The 23383-nt window shown below is 50.3% G+C and overlaps 1 protein-coding gene across 1 annotated transcript; it reads left to right on the forward strand.

The window, feature by feature from the left end:
* Positions 1–1190: 1190 nt before the first annotated feature.
* On the forward strand, positions 1191–18776 carry LOC101948106 (immunoglobulin-like and fibronectin type III domain-containing protein 1). The gene is made up of 7 exons (XM_065592478.1): positions 1191–1449; positions 2033–2162; positions 3459–3575; positions 15207–15254; positions 16232–16277; positions 17280–17457; positions 18054–18776. Exons 1-7 carry the CDS (start codon positions 1426–1428, stop codon positions 18237–18239), a joined length of 729 nt encoding a protein of 242 aa, XP_065448550.1. The 5' UTR covers positions 1191–1425; the 3' UTR covers positions 18240–18776.
* The last annotated feature ends 4607 nt before the right edge of the window (positions 18777–23383 follow it).

Below are 23383 nucleotides of genomic sequence, written 5' to 3' on the forward strand. Positions count from 1 at the left end.
CAGTGGGCGGAGGCAGCCAGCCTGGGTACTAGCTCCTTCAGCGCCAGCACTGAGGCCAGAACACGGCATCTGTACGGGGCAGCTGCTCTCCCCATGGCGCTGGGCAGGGACATGGGTGTGAGCTTCTGAAACACACGTTACACAGATGGGTGAGAGATCCTGTAACATACACGTAACACACACACACTGCACAACCCTCATGAAACACACATGTAGCACACACTACAGCCAGGTGTGACTGAGCTCCTGTAACACACACATACACACCACTCCTGAAACACATGCACATTACAACCAGGGGTTAACTTCTGTAACACATGCACACTACACAGCCAGGGTGTGATGTGTAAAAAACATCACACAGCCTTCCTGCAATACTCATACCTGCACACCATACACAGCCTGGGGTGTGATCCCTTGTAACACACACACACCATCACACACCCAGTCCCTTGTCTTACTGTGACAGACGTGGTGTCAAGTATCAGGGGGTAGCCTTGTTAGTCTGTATCTACAAAAACAACAAGGAGTCTGGTGGCATCTTAAAGACTAACAGATTTATTTGGGCATAAGCTTTCGTGGGTAAAAACCTCACTTCTTCGGATGCAAAGAATGAAAGTTACAGATGCAGGCATTATATACTGACACATGGAGAGCAGGGAGTTACTCCTCCGCAAGTGGAGAACCAGTGTTGACAGGGCCAATTCAATCAGGGTGGATGTAGTCAACTGGACTACTCCCTGGACTACATCCACCCTGATTGAATTGGCCCTGTCAACACTGGTTCTCCACTTGCGAAGTAACTCCCTGCTCGCCATGTGTCAGTATATAACGCCTGCATCTGTAACTTTCACTCTTTGCAACCGAAGAAGTGAGGTTTTTACCCACGAAAGCTTATGCCCAAATAAATCTGTTAGGCTTTAAGGTGCCACCAGACTCCTTGTTGTTTTTGTGTCACACACCCCCTCCACAGCCTGGCCGGGGCCCTCTTGTACCCACTAGTCCCCGCTCCCCTCCCAGAGCTGGGAGAGAACCCAGGAGTCTGAGCTCACAGCCCCCCCCACACCGCACAGTGGGGCCCCACTCACAGCCCAGGGGCGGGGACCGGACAGCCCTGTAAGGGGCTCCAGGTGCCGCGAGTGCCCCCGGCGGCCGGACTCGGGACCCAGGCGTCCAGGGCACTGGGCCGGAAGGTCCCGGCGCTGGGGCCTCCCCGGCTGCTGGAGCTGGCGGCGCAGGCGCGGGGCCCTTGGAGCTGGGGCTGGGCCAAGGGAGGAGCCTTCCCAGGCCGGCCCGGCCTGTGCGCAGGGCGGGTCCCGGCTGCAGCCCCAGGGCGGGGAGCGGGCTGGAGGCGGCCCCGGGGAGGCACTAGCCGCGGGGCGGGAAGTCGCTGCCCGGAGGAAGCGGCCGGGGCCGAGCCCGGCGATGGCTGCAGCGGGGCCGGCGCAGGTAGGACGCGGGGCAGGGACTCCCTGGCCGGGCACTGGCTGGTCCCGGCTGGGGGCCGAGGGGGGCCGGGACCCGGGTCCCTCCCGCGCTAGTGACCCCGAGGCTGGGGGCTGCAGCAGCCGGAGCGCTGGGGCCGGGGGCGGCTCTGGGGCCCCGGGGCGGGGGGGGGCCCTGGCCAGGCGGACACGCAGAGCCGGGCGCGGCCCCTTCCCCCGAGTGAGGCCCCGGCCGGGCAGAGGAGCCCGGAGGCGCCTGAGCCGGGGCGGGAGCGGGGCTGAGCACAGGCCTGGGGCGGGGGCGGGACTCCGGCCGGGGGGGAGGAGCCTGTTCCCGGCCCTGGGATTCGGGCCCCGCCCAGCGCCCCGCCCCGGAGCCCCGTGGGGAACCGAGGGTTACGCCTGTCCCCGGCCAGCAGGGCCCCGAGTCCCCGGGGAGCTGTGCAGGGTGGGGGGGAGTCTCCCTGGGTCACAGCTGCTGGGCCGGGGGTTCCCTGGGAGTCGCTCCCCTAGAAACCGCGTCCCCTGCTGAGACTCCGGGCTGGGGGCTGGAGCGGAAGGTGCTGAGTGTGTAACGCTTGTGCCAGCAGCTCCAGGTGGCGTTCGAGGACGTCGCTCTGTATTTCACCCGGGAGGAGTGGGAGCTCTTATCCCAGCCAGAGAAACAGCTGTACCGGGACCAGATGCTGAGGAATTACTGGGCCCTCGTTTCCCTGGGTAAGGATTGATTTCCCTTCATTTATTCACTGCAGTGGGCTCCCTGAATGCCTCAGCTGTCATCTGCCACCGAGTGGCCAAGTGGTGGCAAACGTCAGCCCCTCTCAGGTCGGCTTCCTGTTAAAGGAGAAATCAGGGCTATAAAGCCTTAAGGGTAATGTTAATGTAACCGGTTTACTTGCATTATACCTCAGTCCTGGCAGAGAGGTGGTTGTAACCACCACCTCTTCCAGGTATCCCAGCCCAGACACCGAGGGCAGGAACTCTACCTCAAGAACTGACTCCAGTTAGACAAATAAGGCAGAGAGAAAAGTCTCCTGCTGCTTGGAACAGCTCCCCCACAATGTTCCTGCTACGTTTTTACATCCATGTGCAGAATAAATTTTGTTCTGTGCACCAATATGGAGGTGATGTGTGGCGGCGGTGGGGCTGAGGGGTTTGGAGTGTGGGAGGTGGCTCAGGGCTGGGGCTAAGGGTTGGGGTGGGGGGAGTTAGGGCTGTGGCTGGGGATGAGGGCTCTGGGGTGGGGTTGGGGATGAGGGGTTCAGGGTGGGGTTGGGGATGAGGGTTCAGGGTGAGGGAGGGGTTTCAGGGCTGTCACAGAGGGTTGGAGTGTGGGGGTGAGGGCTCTGAAGTTGGGCCAGGGATGAGGGTTTGGGGTGCTGGCTGCCCCAGGGCTGCGGCGGAGAGGACTCCCCCAGCCCTCTCTTGCTGCAGCGGGCTGGGGGAGAGGCGCCTCTCCCCGGCCGCAGCAGCTCCAGGGCTGGGTCAGGTGGAGAAGCGTCTTTCCCCAGCAGCGGCGCCTCTCCAGTCCAGACCCCTATGGTTGTGCCCTTGTGCAGCCCTTGATGGTTTGCTGCACAGCCGCACAGCTTAGTGGGAACTTAGCTCCCCACCTCGCCAAAAAGAATGAACATCATAAATTTAACAACCACACCATAGTTGAACAATGCTGCATCCTAAGCAAAAGAACTGGTAGGTGTGTGTAACGGTGCCACCTGCCATGACTCAGCCCCCAAAGCAAATTGAGACGGGTCATAGACGTTGCTGCTTCAAAGTACGAACTGAACCTGCCTGGTGGGAGATGGGAAGAAATCTCTAAGGAAGGTTTATTTCATTATTCTCCTGCTTGGGATCTCTTGCGCTTTCCTCTCAAGCAGTGTCCAAGACTGGGGCCTCATCGTGCCAGTTGCTGAGCAGACAAACGCTGACAGAGATCAGGGTCCTGTTGTGCTGGGCTGCACAAACCTATAAATGAGTCCCTGCCCCCAGAACTGATTCTTTCTCCCCAAACAGGCTATTCAGGTTCCACACCGGACTTAATCCAACGGCTCGAGTTAGGGGAGGCAGAGCTCTGGATCAGGGATGCCGAGGACTCCAGGGAAAACTCAGGACCTGACAGCCCCTCCTCAGGTGAATCATCATAATCCGATCCCTTCTGATTTACACACCTGCTAGCAGAGTGCTCCTTGATGTAGAAGGCAAAGGCAGAGCGAGATCCATTGGCTGGGAGCTGAAGAGAGACAAATTAGGGGCCAGTGTTTATCTGGGAGGGGAATGAACCACTGGGAGAGCTCCCCTCAGGATGCAATGGATTCTCCCTCACTGGGAGTCTGTTGGTGGAGAGGGAGCGTCTCTCCCTCAAAGCCCCGCTCTAACCCAGCCAGGAGTTACTGGGCCAGAGGCAGGAATCGCGGGGGAGTTTCTCTGGCTGGGATAGGCAGGAAGCCAGGCTGGATGGGCACAATGAGCCTGTCTGGCCTTGATATCTATGAATCATAGAAATCATAAAAATGTGGGAGTAGATGGGACCTCCGTAGGTCATCTCGTCCGGTCTCCTGCACTAAGACAAGACTAAGTATTATCTAGACCATCCCTGACAGGTGTGTTTCTAACCTTTTCTTAAAAACCTTCAATGATGGAGATTCCACAGCCTCCCTAGATAATTTTGTTCCAGTGCTTAACCACCCTCAGAGTTTCAAGGTTTTTCCTAATATCTAACCTAAATCTCCCTTGCTGCAATTTAAGCCCATTTACATCTTGTCCTGGCCTCAGTGGATAAGGAGAACAATTTATCACCCACTTCTTTGTAACAACCTTTTACGTACTTGAAGACTTCTATGAAGTTGTCCCCGACTCCCTCCCCCTTCTCTTCTCCAGACTAAACAAACCCCATTTTTTCAATCTTTTGTCATTGGTCGTCATGGTTTCCTGACCTTCTTGTTGATCTCTTCTGATATTCTCCAATTTGTCCACATTCTTTCTGAAGTATGGGGCCCAGAACTGGACACACTACTCCAGTTGAAGCCTTACCAGTGCTGAGTAGAGTGGAAGAATTACTTCTCGCATCTTGCTTGCAACACTCCTGCTAATACATCCCAGAATGATATTTGCTTTTTTTCCCAACAGTATTCCATTGTTGACTCATATTTATTTTGTGATCCATTATAACCCCATATGGTTTTCTGCAGTACTCCTTCCTAGGCTGTCATTTCCCATTCTGTATTTGTGTAACTGATTATTCTAATTTAAGTGTAGTACTTTGCATATGGTCTTATTGAATTTCATCTTATTTAATGCCAACCATTTCTCCAGTTTGTCAACATCCTTTTGAATTCTAATCCTGTCCTCTAAAGCACTTGCAACCCCTCCCAGCTTGGAATCATCTGTAAACTTTGAGTGTATTCTCTGTGCTACTGTCCAAATCATTTATGAAGATATGGAATAGAACTGGACCCAGGACAGATCCCTGTGGGATCCCACTCAAGATGCCCTTTCAGTTCATTTGTGAACCATAATAACTACTCTCTGAATGCGGTTTTCCAACCAGTTGTGCACCCACATTATAGTAGGTTTGCCTAGGCTATATTTCTCTAGTTTGTTTATGAGAAGGTCAGGTAAGACAGGATCTAAAGTCGAGATGTGACATCTACTGCTTCTTCCCTATCCACAAGGCTTGTTACCTGTCAAAGAAGGATATTAGGTTGGTTTCACATAATTTGTTCTCGACAAATCCATATTGTCTCTTACTTATTACTTTATTTTCTTCTAAGTGCTCACAAATAGAATGTTTGATTACTTGCTCCATTATTTTTCCAGGTTTTGAAGTTACTATGACTGGTCTATAATTCCCCGAATTGTCCTTATTCCCCTTTCTATAACTGGTTACTATATTTGCCTTTTTCCAGTCCTTGGGTGTCTCTACCATCCTCCACAAATTCTCCGAGATAATCACTAATGGCTCAGAGATCTCTTCAGCCAGATCCTTATGTATTCTAGGATGTATTTCATCAGGCCCTGCCTTATTGAAGGCATCTAATTTGTCTAAGTAATTCATAACTATTTCTTTTCCTATTTTAGGCTCAGATCCTACCCCTTTGACACTGATGTTCACTATGTTAGTCGACTGATCAATGCTAACTTTTTTGGTGAAAACTGAAACAAAAGAGGCATTTAACTGTTTGGCCATTGCTGCGTTTTCTCTTATTGTCTTTCCCTCCTCATTTAGTAATGGGCCTAGCCTGTCCATGGTCTTCCTCTTGCTTCCCATATATTTGTAAAAGGCTTTCTTGTTCCCCTTTATAGCCCTAGTTATTTTAATATAGTTTTTTGCCTTGGCCTTTCTAATTTTGTCCCTACATGCTTGTTGGGTTTTGTTTTTTTAATATTCATCCTTTGTAATTTGACCTAGTTTCCACTTCTTGTCTGACTGTTTTGAGTTTCAGGTCATTGAAGATCTGGTTAAGCCAGGGGGTTTTACTATCATACTTCCTGTCTTTCCTACTCATTGGCTATCTGTGACCTACAATGGGACCTAAAAATGATGGGGCCCTAAAGCTGCGAAAGAGAAATGGATTGGAGATGGGGAGGTGATGAACTTGGAAGAGGGGTGGGATAGTGATATGGGACAATGTGGGGTGGGAGATTTCAGAGGATGCTGGGGGAAAGAGAGAGGTCGCCGTGGTTGGGGGAGAATATGGGAGCTGCAATTACCAAGTGGGTAGGACATTGTAGTAGGATTGAAAACATCTTGGTTCATTTCTAGAAGTGAGTCACTACAGCTCCACCATGCCTCAGGTTCCTCAAGTGTGTAATGGGAAGGGCATTGCAGCTCTGAGGATAAACTTCATCTGTGTGTGTCAGTGGATCACTGGCACTTGGGGGTCAGACAAGCACCTGGGTAGAAAGAGATGTCTGTTGGTCCGTAGACCACAACACTTTCTTTTAGGCTTCACACACCTCAGAAAATCAAACCAAGGCAGGGGTGCCCTCGAGATTTTTCAAATGGGCTTCATACTGCTGCCCCTTCTGGCTCAAGCTGTATGTGCTGGTGTCCTATGGCCCTGGGCACCTGGATCCAGACATAGTTCAGACAGCGGCAAAAACCTGCTCGCAGCCTGGGAGAGCATCCCTGAGTCACTGGCTCCACCCAGGGAGCATCCACCCCACTCCCTCATTGCCACTTCATTTCTCACGTGACCTCTCAGACTGGAGAAACTTGTCCCCAGCAATCAAGGAGAAAGCTGGGAATGACTCGGGGCAGAGCAGGATCAGTCATTACTCCTGGTGGAATTCTGCGCCAAAAAATTAAAAGTTCTGCACACAATATTTTAAAATTCTGCATATTTTATTTGTCAGAATAACACAATATAATCACACCAGTTTCAATTATTTTTGGTTATTTATTTCAAAATACCTCAAAGCAAGTATGTCTGTAACAACAAAAAAGATTCAGGAAACGTTTTTTGACAAATAGATTTCTTACTAGGGGTATTAATACAGAACTCTGAGTAATCATTCATTTAAACTACACTACAGAAACGTATTGCCCACACCATTCAGAAGCAGTCCAAAAGCTTGGGGGAGTCAGGGGTAATGGAGGAGCTGAGGGAGAGAGAAGTAAATTGCTGAGAAGGGAGCCTGGGTGTGAACTTGGAGGGTTGTTGTGTACGGGTGGGAAAAGTATGGAACAGGCTTTTGGGGGGAGGGGAGGAGAGGGATTTGTTAGGGAGCTTCCCCCATGCAAACCCTGGCCGACCCCTAGCCTCTCCCATTCAGTTAGGCACATCTGCCCCTATTGCCATATGTCTCTATGCCCCCACCCAGCCACCCCTCTGTCCCTATGTAGGTCTGCAAACCTCCCCCATCACCATGTTTCTCTGCACCTCCCTTCCCCTGTGGCCCTGTGCCTCCATTCCCATTCAGCCCCTGCCCCAGTCTGTTCTCCCCCACTAGCCCTTATGGGCACCTGTCTGACCCCTTCCTTCCCCCCACAAGCCACCCCACAGCCCCTGACTCCCTCGCTGCAGGGAGCTGCAACTTTGTTCTATCACCACAGCACCCTTTGGTGGGCAAAAGGCGGAACTACAGCAACGTTTTGGCAGAAGCTTTTTTCTGCATGAAAAATTAGAAATCTGCAGGGCTCCTTAAATATGCGTGCGCGCAGTAGCACAGAATTCTCCCCAGGAGTAAGTCACATACAATGAGTGCGAGGTTACGCCACGCGGAGGACGCCATTTTGTAGAGAAGGTCTCTGGCACTTGCAGTGTTTCATTGTAATGCTCTAAAACTGCCCCACGTTCCAGGCAGCTGCTGTTGGATGAGCGGATGTGTTTGGGGGCCAGACGAAATCATCCTGTGGGGCATGACTTGGAGTACCTTGGTGTATGGGCTGGGTGTGAGGGTGGTGGAATGGCCTTTGTCACATCCCCCTCTCCTCCTGCTCTCTCAGTGGCACGAAATCGTTGTCACTTACATTGCTTCAGTGTCAATGCTTAGCACAGCCCTCAGCCTTAATGCAGCCTGTAGATCAAAGGCCCGCTGTGTGGCAACCATTAACTCCTTCCAGGTCAGCAGTGTCACTGATTGGGTTTTGAAACAATACAGACATGGTTTTCAGGTTATATCACACAAGCCTTGAGTGACTTGTCATCTCCTCAACCTTTCCCTTCCCTTCCCCTCCTTGAGAATTTTAGTTTAGTTTTAGTTTTGCACAAAGAATGAAGCATGAGGCCGAGGGCGAATGACTTCTTTAGAAGGAATTTGTTGAAAGGGACTGACTTCCCCCCAGGAATAAACTACGTTGTGCTAAACAGCTTTATACCGGTCTCACTGCGTCCACGTGAGGGGATTGTAGCCCCTCAACTAGTTTCAAACCAATATCGTTTAAACAGTGCAAACACTGGGGAACAGGCCTTGTGTTAAAACAGGAGCCAGTGCAGAACCAGAAAGGTGTAAATAAAAACCTGTGATTGAAGTAAAACCAAAATCAGTGTGAAAACAAAACCCGGACCCTGTTTGTTAGCAGTTAGAGCCCCTAGTTCTGGATCAGGGCCCCGTTGTGCCAGCTGCTGCCTGTTTCCTGGGCAAGCTACAATTTAAGCATCAAACAAGACCCATGAGGCGCATGACGCACGTGGGAGCAGGCGCTTGGTGCTGCATAAGCAACATAGGATAGAACCACCCTGAGTCAGATTGCAGATTTCTCACGGCATTTCGTATAAAAAATTACGGAGCAGTTACAGTAAATTTACTAAAAGTCACAAGTCACTAAACTTACTGTGATGACTCCAGGATGTTTAACAAAGGGAGGGGCACCAGCTGCCCAAAGAAGCACTTTCCCCCCAGCACTGCAACCCTAACCCCAGCCTGATGCAGAGTGGTTGGTGCACGCTAGAGAAGATCTGGGGGGCAAGGCCATTCACTGAAGTTTGACCCGCCTCCCCCACATCATGACCGTGGGTGGGGGCAAATCTGAGCGGCACTGTAACCCCGCAGGCCAGGTCTCCGTACCCAGAACGAGGTGTTCGGTCCAACCTTGTCAGATAGGAGCTGCCATTGCAGGGTGAGGCGCACATCCAAAAAATAGATACAGAGAAATGGGGAAATCACTCCATCCGTGACATTTTCCCATCCTTGACAAACCTGTATCCTTAACCGTGAGCTAACACCAGGATTGCCTCTGCTTTCTCCAGCAGGGCACAAGATCCTGGGAGGAACGAGGACATGGTCTGGCTGTGGCAGGAGCTTCAGCCAGTCCTCAGTCCTGAAAATACACCCGTGTACGCACACCGGAGAGCAGCTGTACTGCTGTGCTGACTGCGGGAAGGGCTTTGCATGGAGCTCAAATGTGAGAACACACCAGCACAGGCACACCGGGGAGCGACCACACCGCTGTGCTGATTGCGGGAAGGGCTTTGCACAAAGCTCACACCTGAGAACTCATCAGCATACGCACACCGGGGAGCGTCCGCACCGCTGTGCTCACTGCAGCAAGGGCTTTGCAGAGAGGTCACACCTGAGAATACACCAGCGCACACACACAGGGGAGCGGCCATACCACTGCGCTGACTGTGGAAAGGGCTTTGCAGAGAGCTCAAGCCTGAGAAGACACCGGCGCACGCATACCGGAGAGCGGCCATACTGCTGTGCTGACTGCGGCAATTGCTTTGCACAGAGCTCAATCCTGAGAAGACACCGGCGCATACACACGGGGGAGCGGCCGTATCACTGTGCTGACTGTGGCAAGGGCTTTGCACAGAGTTCAAGCCTCAGAAGACACCGGCGCACACACACCGGGGAGCGGCCGTACAGCTGTGCTGACTGTGGCAAGAGTTTTGCAGAGAGCTCAAACTTGAGAACACACCAACACACACACAGCGGGGAGCCGCCACACCGCTGTGATGTTTGCAGCAAGAACTTCAGCAACACCAATGCGCTGGCCAAGCACCAGCGCACACACACCGGGAAGAGGCCTTTCCAATGCACTGACTGCGGCAAGAGCTTTGCAGAGAGCTCAAGCCTGAGACGACACCAGCGCACACACACCGGGGAGCGGCCATACAGCTGTGCTGACTGTGGCAAGCGGTTTGGTAGACTGGCCAACCTCACTCGGCACCAGGTCACTCACACCAACACCCCTCTGCCATTGCCAGGGCCTGAGGGGCTTCTTGGAGCTAGTGGGCCTGACAAAGCACCAGCAGATGCAGACCAGCGAGTGGTCCTGTCCCCCTGATGACCAGCAGAGACTGTGTGGGGTGGGGAAGGGAACTTGGTTGAGCAGCGTGGGGAAGAGCAGACCGGTGGTAGTAAATTTAGAGAATTGTCACAGCGTACTCCATTAGGGAGCTACCCCCTTTTCCCCCATGTAGGTGGGATCCAACTATGTGTCTCTGTCCCACACACACTCAAGCATCTAGCTGGGATGCAGCCAGGACAACCCCCTCCCCCCGGTCTAGATGGGACCCAGCCAGGAACTTCTCCCCACACCTACCTCGGTTCCAGCCAGCAGGTGACCCTTGGGTGACATCTAGAAGTGGGATTTGCAGTCCTGTGGGGCCGGGCAGGACAGGACTGCCTGGTCCATGTAATTGAAAGAAGACTCAGGAACTGCTCATGCCATCGATTTTAAATAGAAATATGATGAAGAACTACGTACCTAATGTGAAACAAAGGTCTGTCTAGTCAGGTGTTTCTTTGCTATTAAAGAAGCTGATGGGTTCAGACGGCATGTGGAGAAGCCAGTGTGAAGTGTCAATCTTTAAGGTGAACCTGTGAAAATGTTCTAAGCCCTAACTGTCTGTAAGGCTCTCTCCCCGTCCGTCAGGAGGCTGTGCAGTCCCATCTGCGCTTGAGCCGTAGGAATTGGGATACGTACAGGCAGATTTCTCGAGGCTTGTGTGAAAAGGGCTGTGGTCAGGACACGCTGCAGTGCAGAGCGAAGATAAAGGAGATAAGGCAGGCATACCATAAGGTGAGGGAGGTGAACTGTCGTTCAGGTGCTTCACCTAAGACCTGCTGGTTCTATAAGGAGCTGGACGCTATCCTCGGTGGCAACCCCACCTCCATTGCCAAGAGCCCCGTGGATACTTCAGAGGGCATGGGGCGGCGGAAAGAGGACCTAAGCCAGAGGATGAAGTTATTGATGAAGAGTGGAGTTAGATGAGGATGTGCAGCTCCTGGCGGGGTCGCCCAGTGGGGCAGGAAGCCAGGAACTGTTCTCCACTCCAGAGGTGTCTAGCCAGACTCAGCAGTTGCTCTCAAGGGAGCAAGAAGCAGGAGGTGAGATGCCTGGTAAGTGGCTGTGGCTTGTGTAGCGTGGAGGTGGTGTTCAGGGTACAGAAATGTGGGAGCCTGGCTGTGTTTCTGTGAGCTGGACAATTCCCTGTTTAACTAATCCAGGGGGAAGGGGGGAATAGCTCAGTGGTTTGAGCATTGGCCTGCTAAACCCAGGGTTGTGAGTTCAATCCTTGACGGGGTCATTTAGGGATATGGGGCAAAAATCAGTCTGGGGATTGGTTCTGCTTTGAGCAGGGGGTTGGACTAGATGATCTCCTGAGGTCCCTTCCAACCCTTATATTCTATTAACTCTATGATAATTGGTACGATGGAACAGGGTGTTGATGCATGTTGAGATCTCACAGGAATCCTCCAGGGAGATCTCCAGGAAAGTTTCCTGGAGGTACTTGCCAATTCTCTGCTGAAGGTTCCGTGGTAGAGCAGCTTTGTTCCTTCTCCCATTGTAGGAAACTTTCCCACTTCATTCGGCAATCACTTGTGCAGGGACCAAAGCGGCACACAGGCGAGCAGCGTAGGGAGCAGGGCAGAAACCACGAGCATAGAGTAGATGTACCCTCGTTTCCCTGCTTACCCTTAGCAGTGAGATGTCTGCTAGAATGATCCCCACCTGTGGAAAAGTGTGGGAGAATTTTAGAATTTGTCCCCTAGAATGCTGCACCACGGCCCTTGCAAGAGTGTGTGCTTTTCCCAGCATGGAGTCTCCCTCCCTTTCCCCCTCCGCCAACACTTACCATGCTTTGGGTGTTCGCAGAGATGTGTAGGGTCAGTGATAAAGTGATGGCAATGTTGCAAAAGGTGTATTTAACTGAAATGTTTCAATGCTGTGCGTGAATTTAACAATCCCGCTTCTGTGCATTGTCCCCTGTTCTTCACCAGATGTGGCCTTCAGGAACACCCCACGCATGCTGGCCGAGCGTCTCCACCAGATAAGAAAGTGCCCAAGATGCAGCAAAGAAGACATGTTCCGGGAGGTCCAGCAGTGCTCCAATGCAGAAAAAAGGGAACACAAGGAGTGCTGGAAAGCCGAACAGCAGGACAGAAAAGAGAATCACACCTTTGTTAAAGATGCAATTGAGCGGCTGATTAAAGTAACGGAGGAGCAAACACAGATGCTGAAGTCCTTAATAATGCTGCAGACTGAGGCCTTGCCTACACTACAGGGCAAATTCGCTTTAAGCAACGCAATTTGAGTTACGTGAATAGCATAACTCAAATCGACATAGCTTAGATCTATTTACCCAGGGGTCCACACTACGTGATGTCGACGGGAGACATTCTCCTGTCAACTCCCCCATTCTTCTCGATCTGGTGGACAGGAGTCAACGGGAGAGCGATCTGCGGTCAATTTAGCGGGTCTTTACTAGAGCCACTAAATCGACCGACAATGCATTGATCACCACTCATAGATCCCCGGTAAGTGTAGACAAGCCCTGAGCAGATCAGTGCTCGACCTCCACTGCAGCACATTCAGAACTCTTTCCCATGCGCCAACCCCCCAAACTCCGCCCACAATTCCTTTCCACTTTCCAGCACTTCTCAGTTTCCCATTCACTCCACCCACTCGGACAACTTTCCCAATGATAGCTGGACCTACACATAGCTGTGAAAGTCTTCCCTTCCCTGGTTCCTACTTTCTCACCAAGCATCTGTGTGTTTGTGTGTGCTGTTTCTTGTGCAATAAAAGCAAAGTTTTATAATGTTTATAAGATTTATAAAAATAAATCATCTTTATTTTTTTCCTACAAGGTGAGATTGCAGGCACCGCCAATACATGCCCAGGCATTTTAATCACTTGCATACTGGAATATAAGACCCCCAAGTATCACCATTGCCCTCTAGGAAAACTACATGTAATGTAACATTGAAGCACCTCTGACAGAGATCTGTTACTGGTGCTCATTGTCCAAATGCTGTCTCAAAGCCTCCCTGGTTCAAATAGCCCACCTCTGGGCTCCTCTAACAGCCCTGGTATCTGGCTGCTCAAAATCAGCGGCAAACGGTCTGCCTCAGCACTCCACCCCTGAGCAAACCTTTCACCCTTAGCTTCACAGAGATTATGCAATGTACAGCAAGTGGCTATGACCATGGGAATATTATCCTCAGTGAGGTCTAACCTGCTATAAAGGCATCACCAGTGCGCCTTTAATCTGCCAAAGGCACATTCAACTGTCATCCAGCATCTACTTAGCCTGTTGTTGAACCGCTCCTTACTGCTCTCCAGGTGTCCCGTGTAAGGTTTCATGAACCATGGCTGTAAGGGGTACACAGGGTCCCCAGGATCGCTATGGGCATTTCAACATCCCGCAATGTGATCTTGTTAGGAAAGAAAGTCCCTGCTTGCAGCTTTCTGTATAGGCTAGTGTTCCTGAAGATGCGTGTGACATGCACCTTCCCAGACCACCCCACGTTGATATCAGTGAAACGCCCCTGGTGATCCACAAGCACCTGCAACACCATGGGAAAGTACCTCTTCCTATTGATGTACTCCATTGCAAGGTAGTCTGGTGCCAAAATTGGAATATGTGTGCTATTGCCCCTCCACAGTTTGGGAAACCCATTTTTGCAAAGCTGTCCACTATTTCACACACATTTCCCAGAGTCAGGGTCCTTCGTAGCAGAATACAATTTATTGCCTTGCACACTTGCATTAATGCTGCCCCAACAGTCAACTTCCCCACTCCAAATTGATTCGCGACTGACCGGTAGCAGTCAGGAGTCGTCAGCTTCCACACACTGATTGTCACATGCTTCTCTACTGAGAGGGCAGTTCTCATTCTGGTGTCCTTGTGCTGCAGGGCTGGGGCGAGCTCCACACACAGTTCCAGGAAGGCAAGTATCAGAGGGGTAGCCGTGTTAGTCTGAATCTGTAAAAAACAACAGAGGTTCCTGTGGCACCTTTGAGACTAGGGGTACATCTACACTACAGGGGGGAGTCGATTTAAGATACGCAAATTCAGCTACGTGAATAGCGTAGCTGAATTCGACGTATCGCAGCCGACTTACCCCGCTGTGAGGACGGCGGCAAAATCGACTTCTGCGGCTTTCTGTCGGCAGCGCTTACTCCCACCTCCGCTGGTGGAGTAAGAGCGCCGATTTGGGGATCGATTGTCGCGTCCCGACGGGACGCAATAAATCGATCCCCGAGAGGTCGATTTCTACCCGCCGATTCAGGCGGGTAGTGTAGACCTAGCCTAACAGAAGTATTGGGAGCATAAGCTTTTGTGGGTAAGAACCTCACTTCTTCAGATGCAAGTAATGGAAATCTCCAGAGGGAGGTATAAATCAGTGTGGAGATAATGAGGTTAGTTCAATCAGGGAGGGTGAGGTCCTCTGCTAGCAGTTGAGGTGTGAACACCAAGGGAGGAGAAACTGCTTCTGTAGTTGGATAGCCATTCACAGTCTTTGTTTAATCCTGATCTGATGATGTCAAATTTGCAAATGAACTAGAGCTCAGCAGTTTCTCTTTGGAGTCTGGTCCTGAAGTTTTTTTTGCTGTAAGATGGCTACCTTAACATCTGCTATTGTGTGGCCAGGGAGGTTGAAGTGTTCTCCTACAGGTTTTTGTGTATTGCCATTCCTGATATCTGACTTGTGTCCATTTATCCTTTTACGTAGTGACTGTCCAGTTTGGCCAATGTACATAGCAGAGGGGCATTGCTGGCACATGATGGCATATATAACATTGGTGGACGTGCAGGTCAATGAACCGGTGATGTTGTAGCTGATCTGGTTAGGTCCTGTGATGGTGTTGCTGGTGTAGATATGTGGGCAGAGTTGGCATCGAGGTTTGTTGCATGGGTTGGTTCCTGAGTTAGAGTTGTTATGGTGCAGTGTGTGGTTGCTGGTGAGAATATGCTTAAGGTTGGCGGGTTGTCTGTTGTTAGTATTATTATTATGGTGGCTGTGTTACCTAATGATTTTTTTTTCTTTTATTTCTTTGCTCTATCTCCTCTCCCAACTCATCAGTTAGTTTCAAGAAAACAACAAAACCATTCCCCACTGAGCCTCAGGAGGGTAAGTGTGAAGAACAAGAGAGCTATCTATATTATGTTCTATGAATATCATAGGCACTTCAGTTAACCTGCTTGATATTATCCAGCCTGGCTGCAAGAAGCAGATTCAAAGGAAACTGTGAGGGGAAACAAACAAGAAATAGAACAATGGCAAAGAAAAGGTCCCATCAGAGAGAAACAGTGGGGAAGCTAATAATAAGAGAATGTCCACCTGTCTGGCTCCAACTCAGCTAGCAAGGTTTATTTTTCTCAGGCCCACGTCTGGGATCAAAGGGGATATTAAACTCTTAAAGTCCCTGGCCTAGGAAGGAAGGGGGATTGAGCAGGCAGTAGAGGCTAGGGATGGATCTTTGACGGAGAGAGACAGAGAATGCTTCAGGAGCTGTCTGTCTTTCTCAGGAAAAGGGGTGTCTGAGCTGAGTGGAACTTACCCAAAACTCACAAGAAAAGAATAAAGTTTAGGTAAGACCCAGGTGTATAGGCCTTTCGTTGTTTTATCCCTTTTCTCTGCTTGTTATGTACCTTTGGATGAATAAATAGTGCTTTGATTTTGAAGAAGCCATTTCTGAGTCACTCACAAGCCCCTGAAGAAAAATGGTTTGCAGGTGCCAAGCCCCGGTGGACCTGTTGTGTTAATGTGGTTGGGAAATAAGGGGGCTGCCACCCAGAGCTCCAGTCCCAGCGTGGCTGCTCGGTGGGAAAGGTGAGAGGAAGACAGGCCTGTCACCTAAAGGGTGCCCTAGAGGGACTAAAAGGGATTGAAAACACAGCTTGCCATTTAGCTGCAATAGTGCGTTTTCAGCTAAATTTTCAGAAGTGGCCTAAGATGTCTCAATTTGGACACCTATTAGTGGAGAGATCCCAAATCAGTGGCCGCTTTGCTCCATGGTGGCCTTCGTTTTTCTAAAGTTCTTTTTGGTTCTGTGTTACGTCCTGTTGGGTGACTCCATTTTCACATCCTACCATTTCTTTTTATAGACCTGAAGAAAGAGTTGCAGGACTTCAGGAAAATGTTAAGGAAGCGGTGAGTGGCCCCGGGGCAGGACCAGTGTCATAAAAGAGGCTTGTTTAGCCTTTGTGGCAGGGGTGACTATCCACCCTTCACAGACCATCCAGGCAACACTACCTGCTTCTGCTTGCTTGGAGTCACCACATGGAAAGTGCTCTGCTACTGGCTCTGGGGCTGAGGTGCCAGTGCTCTCCAGTAGGAGGCATCTACAGGGTTGTGCTGCTGATACTGTCTTGTATCACAAAGTTTGCCTTGTGGGATCTGTGTCTCTTCTGCTCCTGCATTTTAGCTCACACTGAACTTATTGGGGAAATGGCTGAAAAAGGGTACAGAGACAGGTGGCATGTATCTCAACAGTAACACCTCTGGCCAATTAAGGAGCAGCATCAATGTGTCTCAGAAAGAGTCCCATCCGGTCTAGTCTTCATTTGCTGGTGGATATGACCTCCAGAAAGGGTGGGGATGAAGAATGAAAGAGGGATAAATTAAGTTGCGGAGGGCAACAAAAATGATTAGGGGGCTGGTGCACATGACTTATGAGGGGAGGCTGAGGGAACTGGGATTGTTTAGTCTGCAGAAGAGAAGAATGAGGGAGAATTTGATAGCTGCTTTCAACTACCTGAAAGAGGGTTCCAAAGAGGATGGATCTAGACTGTTCTCACTGGTACCAGATGACAGAACAAGGAGTAATGGTCTCAAGTTGCAGAGGGGGAGGTTTAGGTTGGACATTAGGAAAAATTTTTTCACTAGGGGGGTGGTGAAGCACTGGAATGGGTTCCCTAGGGAGGTGGTGGAATCTCCTTCTTTAGAGGTTTTTAAGGTTCGTCTTGACAAAGCCCTGGCTGGGATCATTTAGCTGGGGATTGGTCCTGCTTTGAGCAGGGGGTTGGACTAGATGACCTTCTGAGGTCCCTTCCAACCCTGATATTCTATGCTTCTATGATTCTATAAGAGGAAAGAGATGCTCCCTGTTGCCTATCTAAACTCCCAGCGTTTCCTCCTGTGACTGTTCCTTAGAACTCCACTACCCACACAGAAGAAGGAAGTTGACATGGAACAGGTCTGGCAGTTGCTGCTGAATGCCGATAGGAAGGATTATGAGAAAATCTGTTTAAAGCGTGGGATTGTTGACTTCCGTGGGATGCCGAGGAAGCTTCAGCAGATGAAGAAGGACAGAGAGGACAAGCAACAACAGGTAAGACAAACCTTGAAAACTATTGGATTTCAATGAGACTTAAGCTCCTCAGGGCCTAAATCACTTTAGAAAATGGGATTTAAGCTCCTAAGTCACTTAGATGCTTTTGAACATTTTACCCAAGGGTAGCAAAACATTAGTGGCAATACAACAAAGAAGGCTCAATTCCAGCCTGACCTGTGTGTAACTCCTGTAATTTCAGGGGACTTCACTTTGCAAGGGATTGGTGGAATTGGTACCAGGGAGCACATTTTTTAAAACCTGGGTGCTGAATTTTGTATTGGGTGTCTGTGATGGATATTTGTGCACCTAAGTGCTGATTTACACACTCAAATGTAGAATTAGGTCAACCCATAGCGGCAACCGTATTTGAAAATTGGACCAATGGTGTTTGTTTTGTGTATGAGTGACCACGAGGCTGCTGGGTACTATCCAGCTTGCCTAAAGCAGCAAAAAGTGGAGGGCTAGTGCTGTTCCTTTTGCTACACTGATACAGTGGTGGGTAGAGTAGGTTCCACCCCATTTTGACAATCTCATGGCAGATCTACCAAAGCCAGCCCTATCATATACCATGTGCTTGTGTCTGTCCTTCACAGTATATCTACAGTGTCACAAACCTCAAACACATCAAGGTCAATAAGGAGGGGAATGCTACATTCCATCTAGAGATGGACCTGAAAAATCCTGAGAGCAGAATTTACCTGTACAAGGTAAGGTGGGAGATGGAGTGGCTAGATCAAGCCATGCTGAGATTACAGTGGTCACTTAGATCTGACTCATAACATGCCCGATTCACTGTGCAGCAGCAGAGTGTGTAAGAATTGCTTTATAATGTGTCTCTCAATAGCAACCCTTTTGGTTGATTAAGGAGCATAATTGAAGTGGGAGTCCCATCCAGTTGTCCTCTGCTGGTGGATGTGGCATGAAATCTGAAGCGCAGAAGATGAAGGGGTTACAATAAAGATTCAAGTCCATCAGGGTCCTCCATGGAAATTCAAGAACCCCAAAGGCAATAAATTGATGCCTGCCGTCTCAAATCAGCAAATTCAGACTAGTCTCATTCATTTTGCTGGGCATTGTGTCCCTGTCTTCTTTCAAAGAAGGAAATTAAAAATTAGACCTAGTTACAGAAGTTCACAGCCATGGTCATTAGGTCACTGATGGTGCAGGTGATTTATGAACAGTAGGATGATCACATGGTGCTGAGTCCTCTTCCTCATTTCCTGCTGCTCCATTGCATTCAGAAACAGCTAAAAATACATTACATATTTTTCTAATATGCCTTTCCTCTGTATGCAGTTTTTATAGCTGTTTTAGAGACATTTATGCAGTGCCAGATGAACTCTCCGTATCAAAAAGAGATAACGGGATCTTTAGCTGTATGAACAAGGAGTGATGAGCAGCAGTGGCGTAGCCAGCTTCTAAGAGGAGGGGGAGCAAACATAAAAAAGGCGCCCCCCCCTTGGCTCCTCCTCCGGCCGCACCGCCCCTCCCCCCCCATGGCTCCTCCGGCCCTGCCGTGCCACCCTCGTGGTCCCCCCCCCTTGCTCCTCCAGCTGTGGCTGCTGGCCGCCATGCTGCGCCCCCCCGCTCCTCCGGCCGCGCCTGCCGCCCCCCCATGGCTGCCGGCCGTGCTGTGGGTCGCCAGCCTGCGCGCCCCCCCCCGCTCCTCCGGCCGTGCCCGCCACCCCCCCATGGCTACCGGCCGCGCTGCGGGCCGCCAGCCTGCGCCCCCCCCCCCACTCCTCCAGCCGCTTTTGGAAAGGCGGGGGAAGCAGCTGCTTCCCCTGCACCCCGCTAACTACGCTACTGGTGAGCAGTAGTAGCGAGGTGGGTTTACCTCTGTGTACTGCGCACATTTTTAACAGCGAGCGTGATTAACAATTGGAACAAACTACCAAAAGAAGTGGTGGATTCTCCGTTTCTTGAAGTCTTCAGATCAAGACTGCATGTCTTTCTGGACGATATGCTTTAGCCAAACACAAGTTACTGGACTCAACACAGCGATAACTGGGGAAATTCTCCGGCCTGTGTTATAGAGGAAGTCAGACTAGATGATCAAATGGTCCCTTCTGCCCTTAAACTCTGTGAAACTATGAAACAAATGGGTGGGGAAGTGGTCCATGCAGCCACAAATGGTAGCAGAGATTGTGAGTAAAATCAAAAATTGGAGGGCAGTTTGATCACAAGCTATTCCATCCACATTAGGAGAGCGTCTAAGCACCCTGAGCATTTACATCTTCAAAGCTACCATGAGAAACTAATTAATTAAACCTCAAAATGCCATGTGAATCAGGCAAATAAATATTTTTTCCTCCTTTAAGAGAGTTCTGTACAGGGCTCATTGTGAAGTCAGTTTTCATAAGCAATGAGCAGCAACTGCCCATTATCAGCAATAATAGGCTATAGGGCAGGGGTCGGCAACCTTTGGCACGCGGCTCGCCAGGGTAAGCACCCTGGCAGGTCGGGCCGGTTTGTTTACCTGCCGTGTCCACAGGTTCAGCTGATCGCAGCTCCCACTGGCCGCGGTTCGCCGCTCCAGGCCAATGGCGGCGAGCCACGTGCCAAAGGTTGCCGATCCCTGCTATAGGGCCAACAAACTTGTGGACAAAGGTGATCCAGTGGATAGAATGTTAGGAACTGTTAGGAAAGTAGGGTTACCATACGTCCGGATTTCCCCGGGCATGTCCGGCTTTTTGGTGCTCAAATCCCCGTCTGGGGGGGAATTTCCAAAGAGCCGGACATGTCCGGGGAAATAGGGAGGCATAAGCCAGGGTCTGCCCAGCACGATCCGCCGGGTCCGCAGCGCAGCCCAGCTGCCCCAGCTACAATACTCAGGCGGGAAACGGAGGAGGGCTCGGGCTTCCCTCACGGGCGGGGGCCCCCCGGCCACTGGGGGACCCTTCCTGTGGCCCCGTTGCCCCGCGCGGCTCGGAACCCGGCGCCGCCGTGGGAACTGTTTCCGCCGGGGACAACAGGCTGGGGAACATGCTCGGCGGCGGCAGGAAGGAGGCTGTGGCCAGGGCTGCAGGGACCCGCGCCGCCCTGGTCACCGCTGAGCGTCTGAAGCCCCTGCCAGGCAGAGGCTGCCGGGTGAGCGGGAGAGCAGGGTAGGTGGGGGGCGCAGAGGCTGCAGGACGAGGAGGAGCAGGGCAGGCAGGGGCATAGAGGCTGCAGGGGCAGGGCAGGCGGGGGGCGCAGAGGCTGCAAGGGCAGAGGAGTGTGGGGGCTGCAGGGCGAGTGGGGAGCAGGGGCTGCAGGGCGAGGAGGAGCAGGGCAGGCAGGGGCATAGAGGCTGCAGGGGCAGGGGTGCAGCTGGTACCAGCTCTCCTGATGTTCTGGTTCAGAGCCTGAAAGATAGAAGCTTGAAAACAAATTAGCACAGTGCTTCCACCATGGCAGAACCTGCTTAGTTTCTGCCACAATGTGTTTGGTACTTGGGGCTGCACAAATGCTAATTAAGTGATGCATTTTTTGAGAGTGTAAATCCTCCCTTTCATAGAATCATAGAATCATAGAATATCAGAGTTGGAAGGGACCTCAAGAGGTCATCTAGTCCAACCCCCTGCTCAAAGCAGGACCAATTCCCAGCTAAATCATCCCAGCCAGGGCTTTGTCAAGCCGGGCCTTAAAAACCTCCAAGGAAGGAGACTCCACCACCTCCCTAGGTAACGCATTCCAGTGTTTCACCACCCTCCTAGTGAAATAGTTTTTCCTGATATCCAACCTGGACCTCCCCCACTACAACTTGAGACCATTGCTCCTTGTTCTGTCATCTGCCACCACTGAGAACAGCTGAGCTCCATCCTCTTTGGAACCCCCCTTCAGGTAGTTGAAGGCTGCTATCAAATCCCCCCTCATTCTTCTCTTCTGGAGACTAAACAATCCCAGTTCCCTCAGCCTCTCCTCATAAGTCATGTGCTCCAGACCCCTAATCATTTTTGTTGCCCTCCGCTGGACTCTTTCCAATTTTTCCACATCCTTCTTGTAGTGTGGGGCCCAAAACTGGACACAGTATTCCAGATGAGGCCTCACCAATGTCGAATAAAGGGGAACGATCACGTTCCTCGATCTGCTGGCAATGCCCCTACTTATACAGCCCAAAATGCCGTTAGCCTTCTTGGCAACAAGAGCACACTGTTGACTCATATCCAGCTTCTCGTCCACTGTGACCCCTAGGTCCTTTTCTGCAGAACTGCTACCTAGCCATTCGGTCCCTAGTCTGTAGCAGTGCATGGGATTCTTCCGTCCTAAGTGCAGGACTCTGCACTTGTCCTTGTTGAACCTCATCAGGTTTTTTTCGGCCCAATCCTCTAATCCTCTAATTTGAAATCCTCTAATTTCTCTCAGTAAAAGGGCGTTAACACTTTATCTAGAAAAAAAAATTGTTTTAAAATCTCCAGCCATTTTGCCATGGCCTGGAGAGCTGAGGCAGAAGTAGGCACTGTTGTTAACTGTTTCAATGGCATTTTGGCCTTGGGAGGAGGAATTTACCCAAATATCCCAAATATTCCCCTTCCCAATCTCCAGAGGGGTCCCAAAGGACTGTCCCCTTCTGGGGTCTTAAATGTTTTTTCTCCTGATGTTACTGCTGCTGTAAGATTTGAGAGTGCTGTTTTAACTCTCTGTACCCAACCTGTTTTCCAGTTTCTTTATCTGTTGCTTGCCTGGGCCCGATTCTGCTTTTTCCAATAAACAGTTCCTTTCCATGGGCACAAGCCTTGTTCCATTACCAATTTAGCAAGGAGGGTGGGCTTTCCAACTAACCCCCACCCTTCCTGGTCCCATTCCTTAAACATTTTCTTCAAAATTGTGAAATTACCACAATATTACTTACAAAAAAACAAAACAAACAAACATGAACCACACTACACTGCCCAAACTCCTATATCCTTCAGAGTTTGGTTTAACAGAATAAGATCTGTATCTTATGTTTTTAACCCACTCTGGGCCAGAGGGAGAGACGCTAAGCTTCCCTTTGTATTGCTCGGCCTTCTACCACCGAGGGTTCATACACCAAAAATAAAAACCCCTCCCAGGGGCAGAGCGAGAAACCCTAAGTTCTCCCCTTATGCTCAGTCATGCTACGACTGAGGGTGTATGCAGCTTTTTTTGAACATTTTTAAAAGCTTGTTCAAACTTTCCTCTTGCTCCTGATATCATTCAGCGAGTGACACAGCCTAGATTCTGAAATCGTAGCTTATTAAATTTCCTCATCACACCTAACACCGGTCAGCGAGCGACACAGCCTAGATTTTGAAATCATAGCTTATATTTGTTATTTTTTTGCTACCTATCTGGAGGCCAGCAGGTTTGGTTAACCAGATTGTATTATGCTAAGTTTACTTGGTGGTGTGCACACCAATGTTTACAATAACTGAGGCATTTTACCAATCTTCCCCCTTTCGCATACACGTGTAGAGGTCAAGCATAGGAGTTTATTACACACAGCGCTGGCGGAGTGTCACTTGGCTTATTAGGCTCAGAGACACTGTTAATTAATTGATTACAATAGAATATATAGATTTTTTATGGGCGGGGGAAAGTGACGGGGTAGGCAGTTCCACACCCCAGGATAGGTTTTGCAGCAAGACAAGATAGCACATTAGCCAATGGTTAAAAGGTTACATAATGTCTCCGCTCATGGTTTTAAGTTAGCAAATTAACATTTAATTAATACTTTGATAAAAGGTTATTAGTATAAAATATATCATTTTGATTTGGGGTTCATAGGAATGGAGCAATTTTTTTAATTGTCTAACAGGTACATTCCTAGGGGTTAAAGCAAAGAAACAGACAGACAGGCCCCAGACAGATCCCCAGGTGAAAAAATATGATAATACAGATTGTCTCCTTTATGTCTTAAGGCAGGGCATTGGTCCCTGGGAAAGGAGGTGGAAGGATGCCATATTTTATACTGACATGT

This window comes from Chrysemys picta, chromosome 4, assembly GCF_011386835.1.
Source record: "Chrysemys picta bellii isolate R12L10 chromosome 4, ASM1138683v2, whole genome shotgun sequence".
NCBI lineage: Eukaryota > Metazoa > Chordata > Testudines > Emydidae > Chrysemys > Chrysemys picta.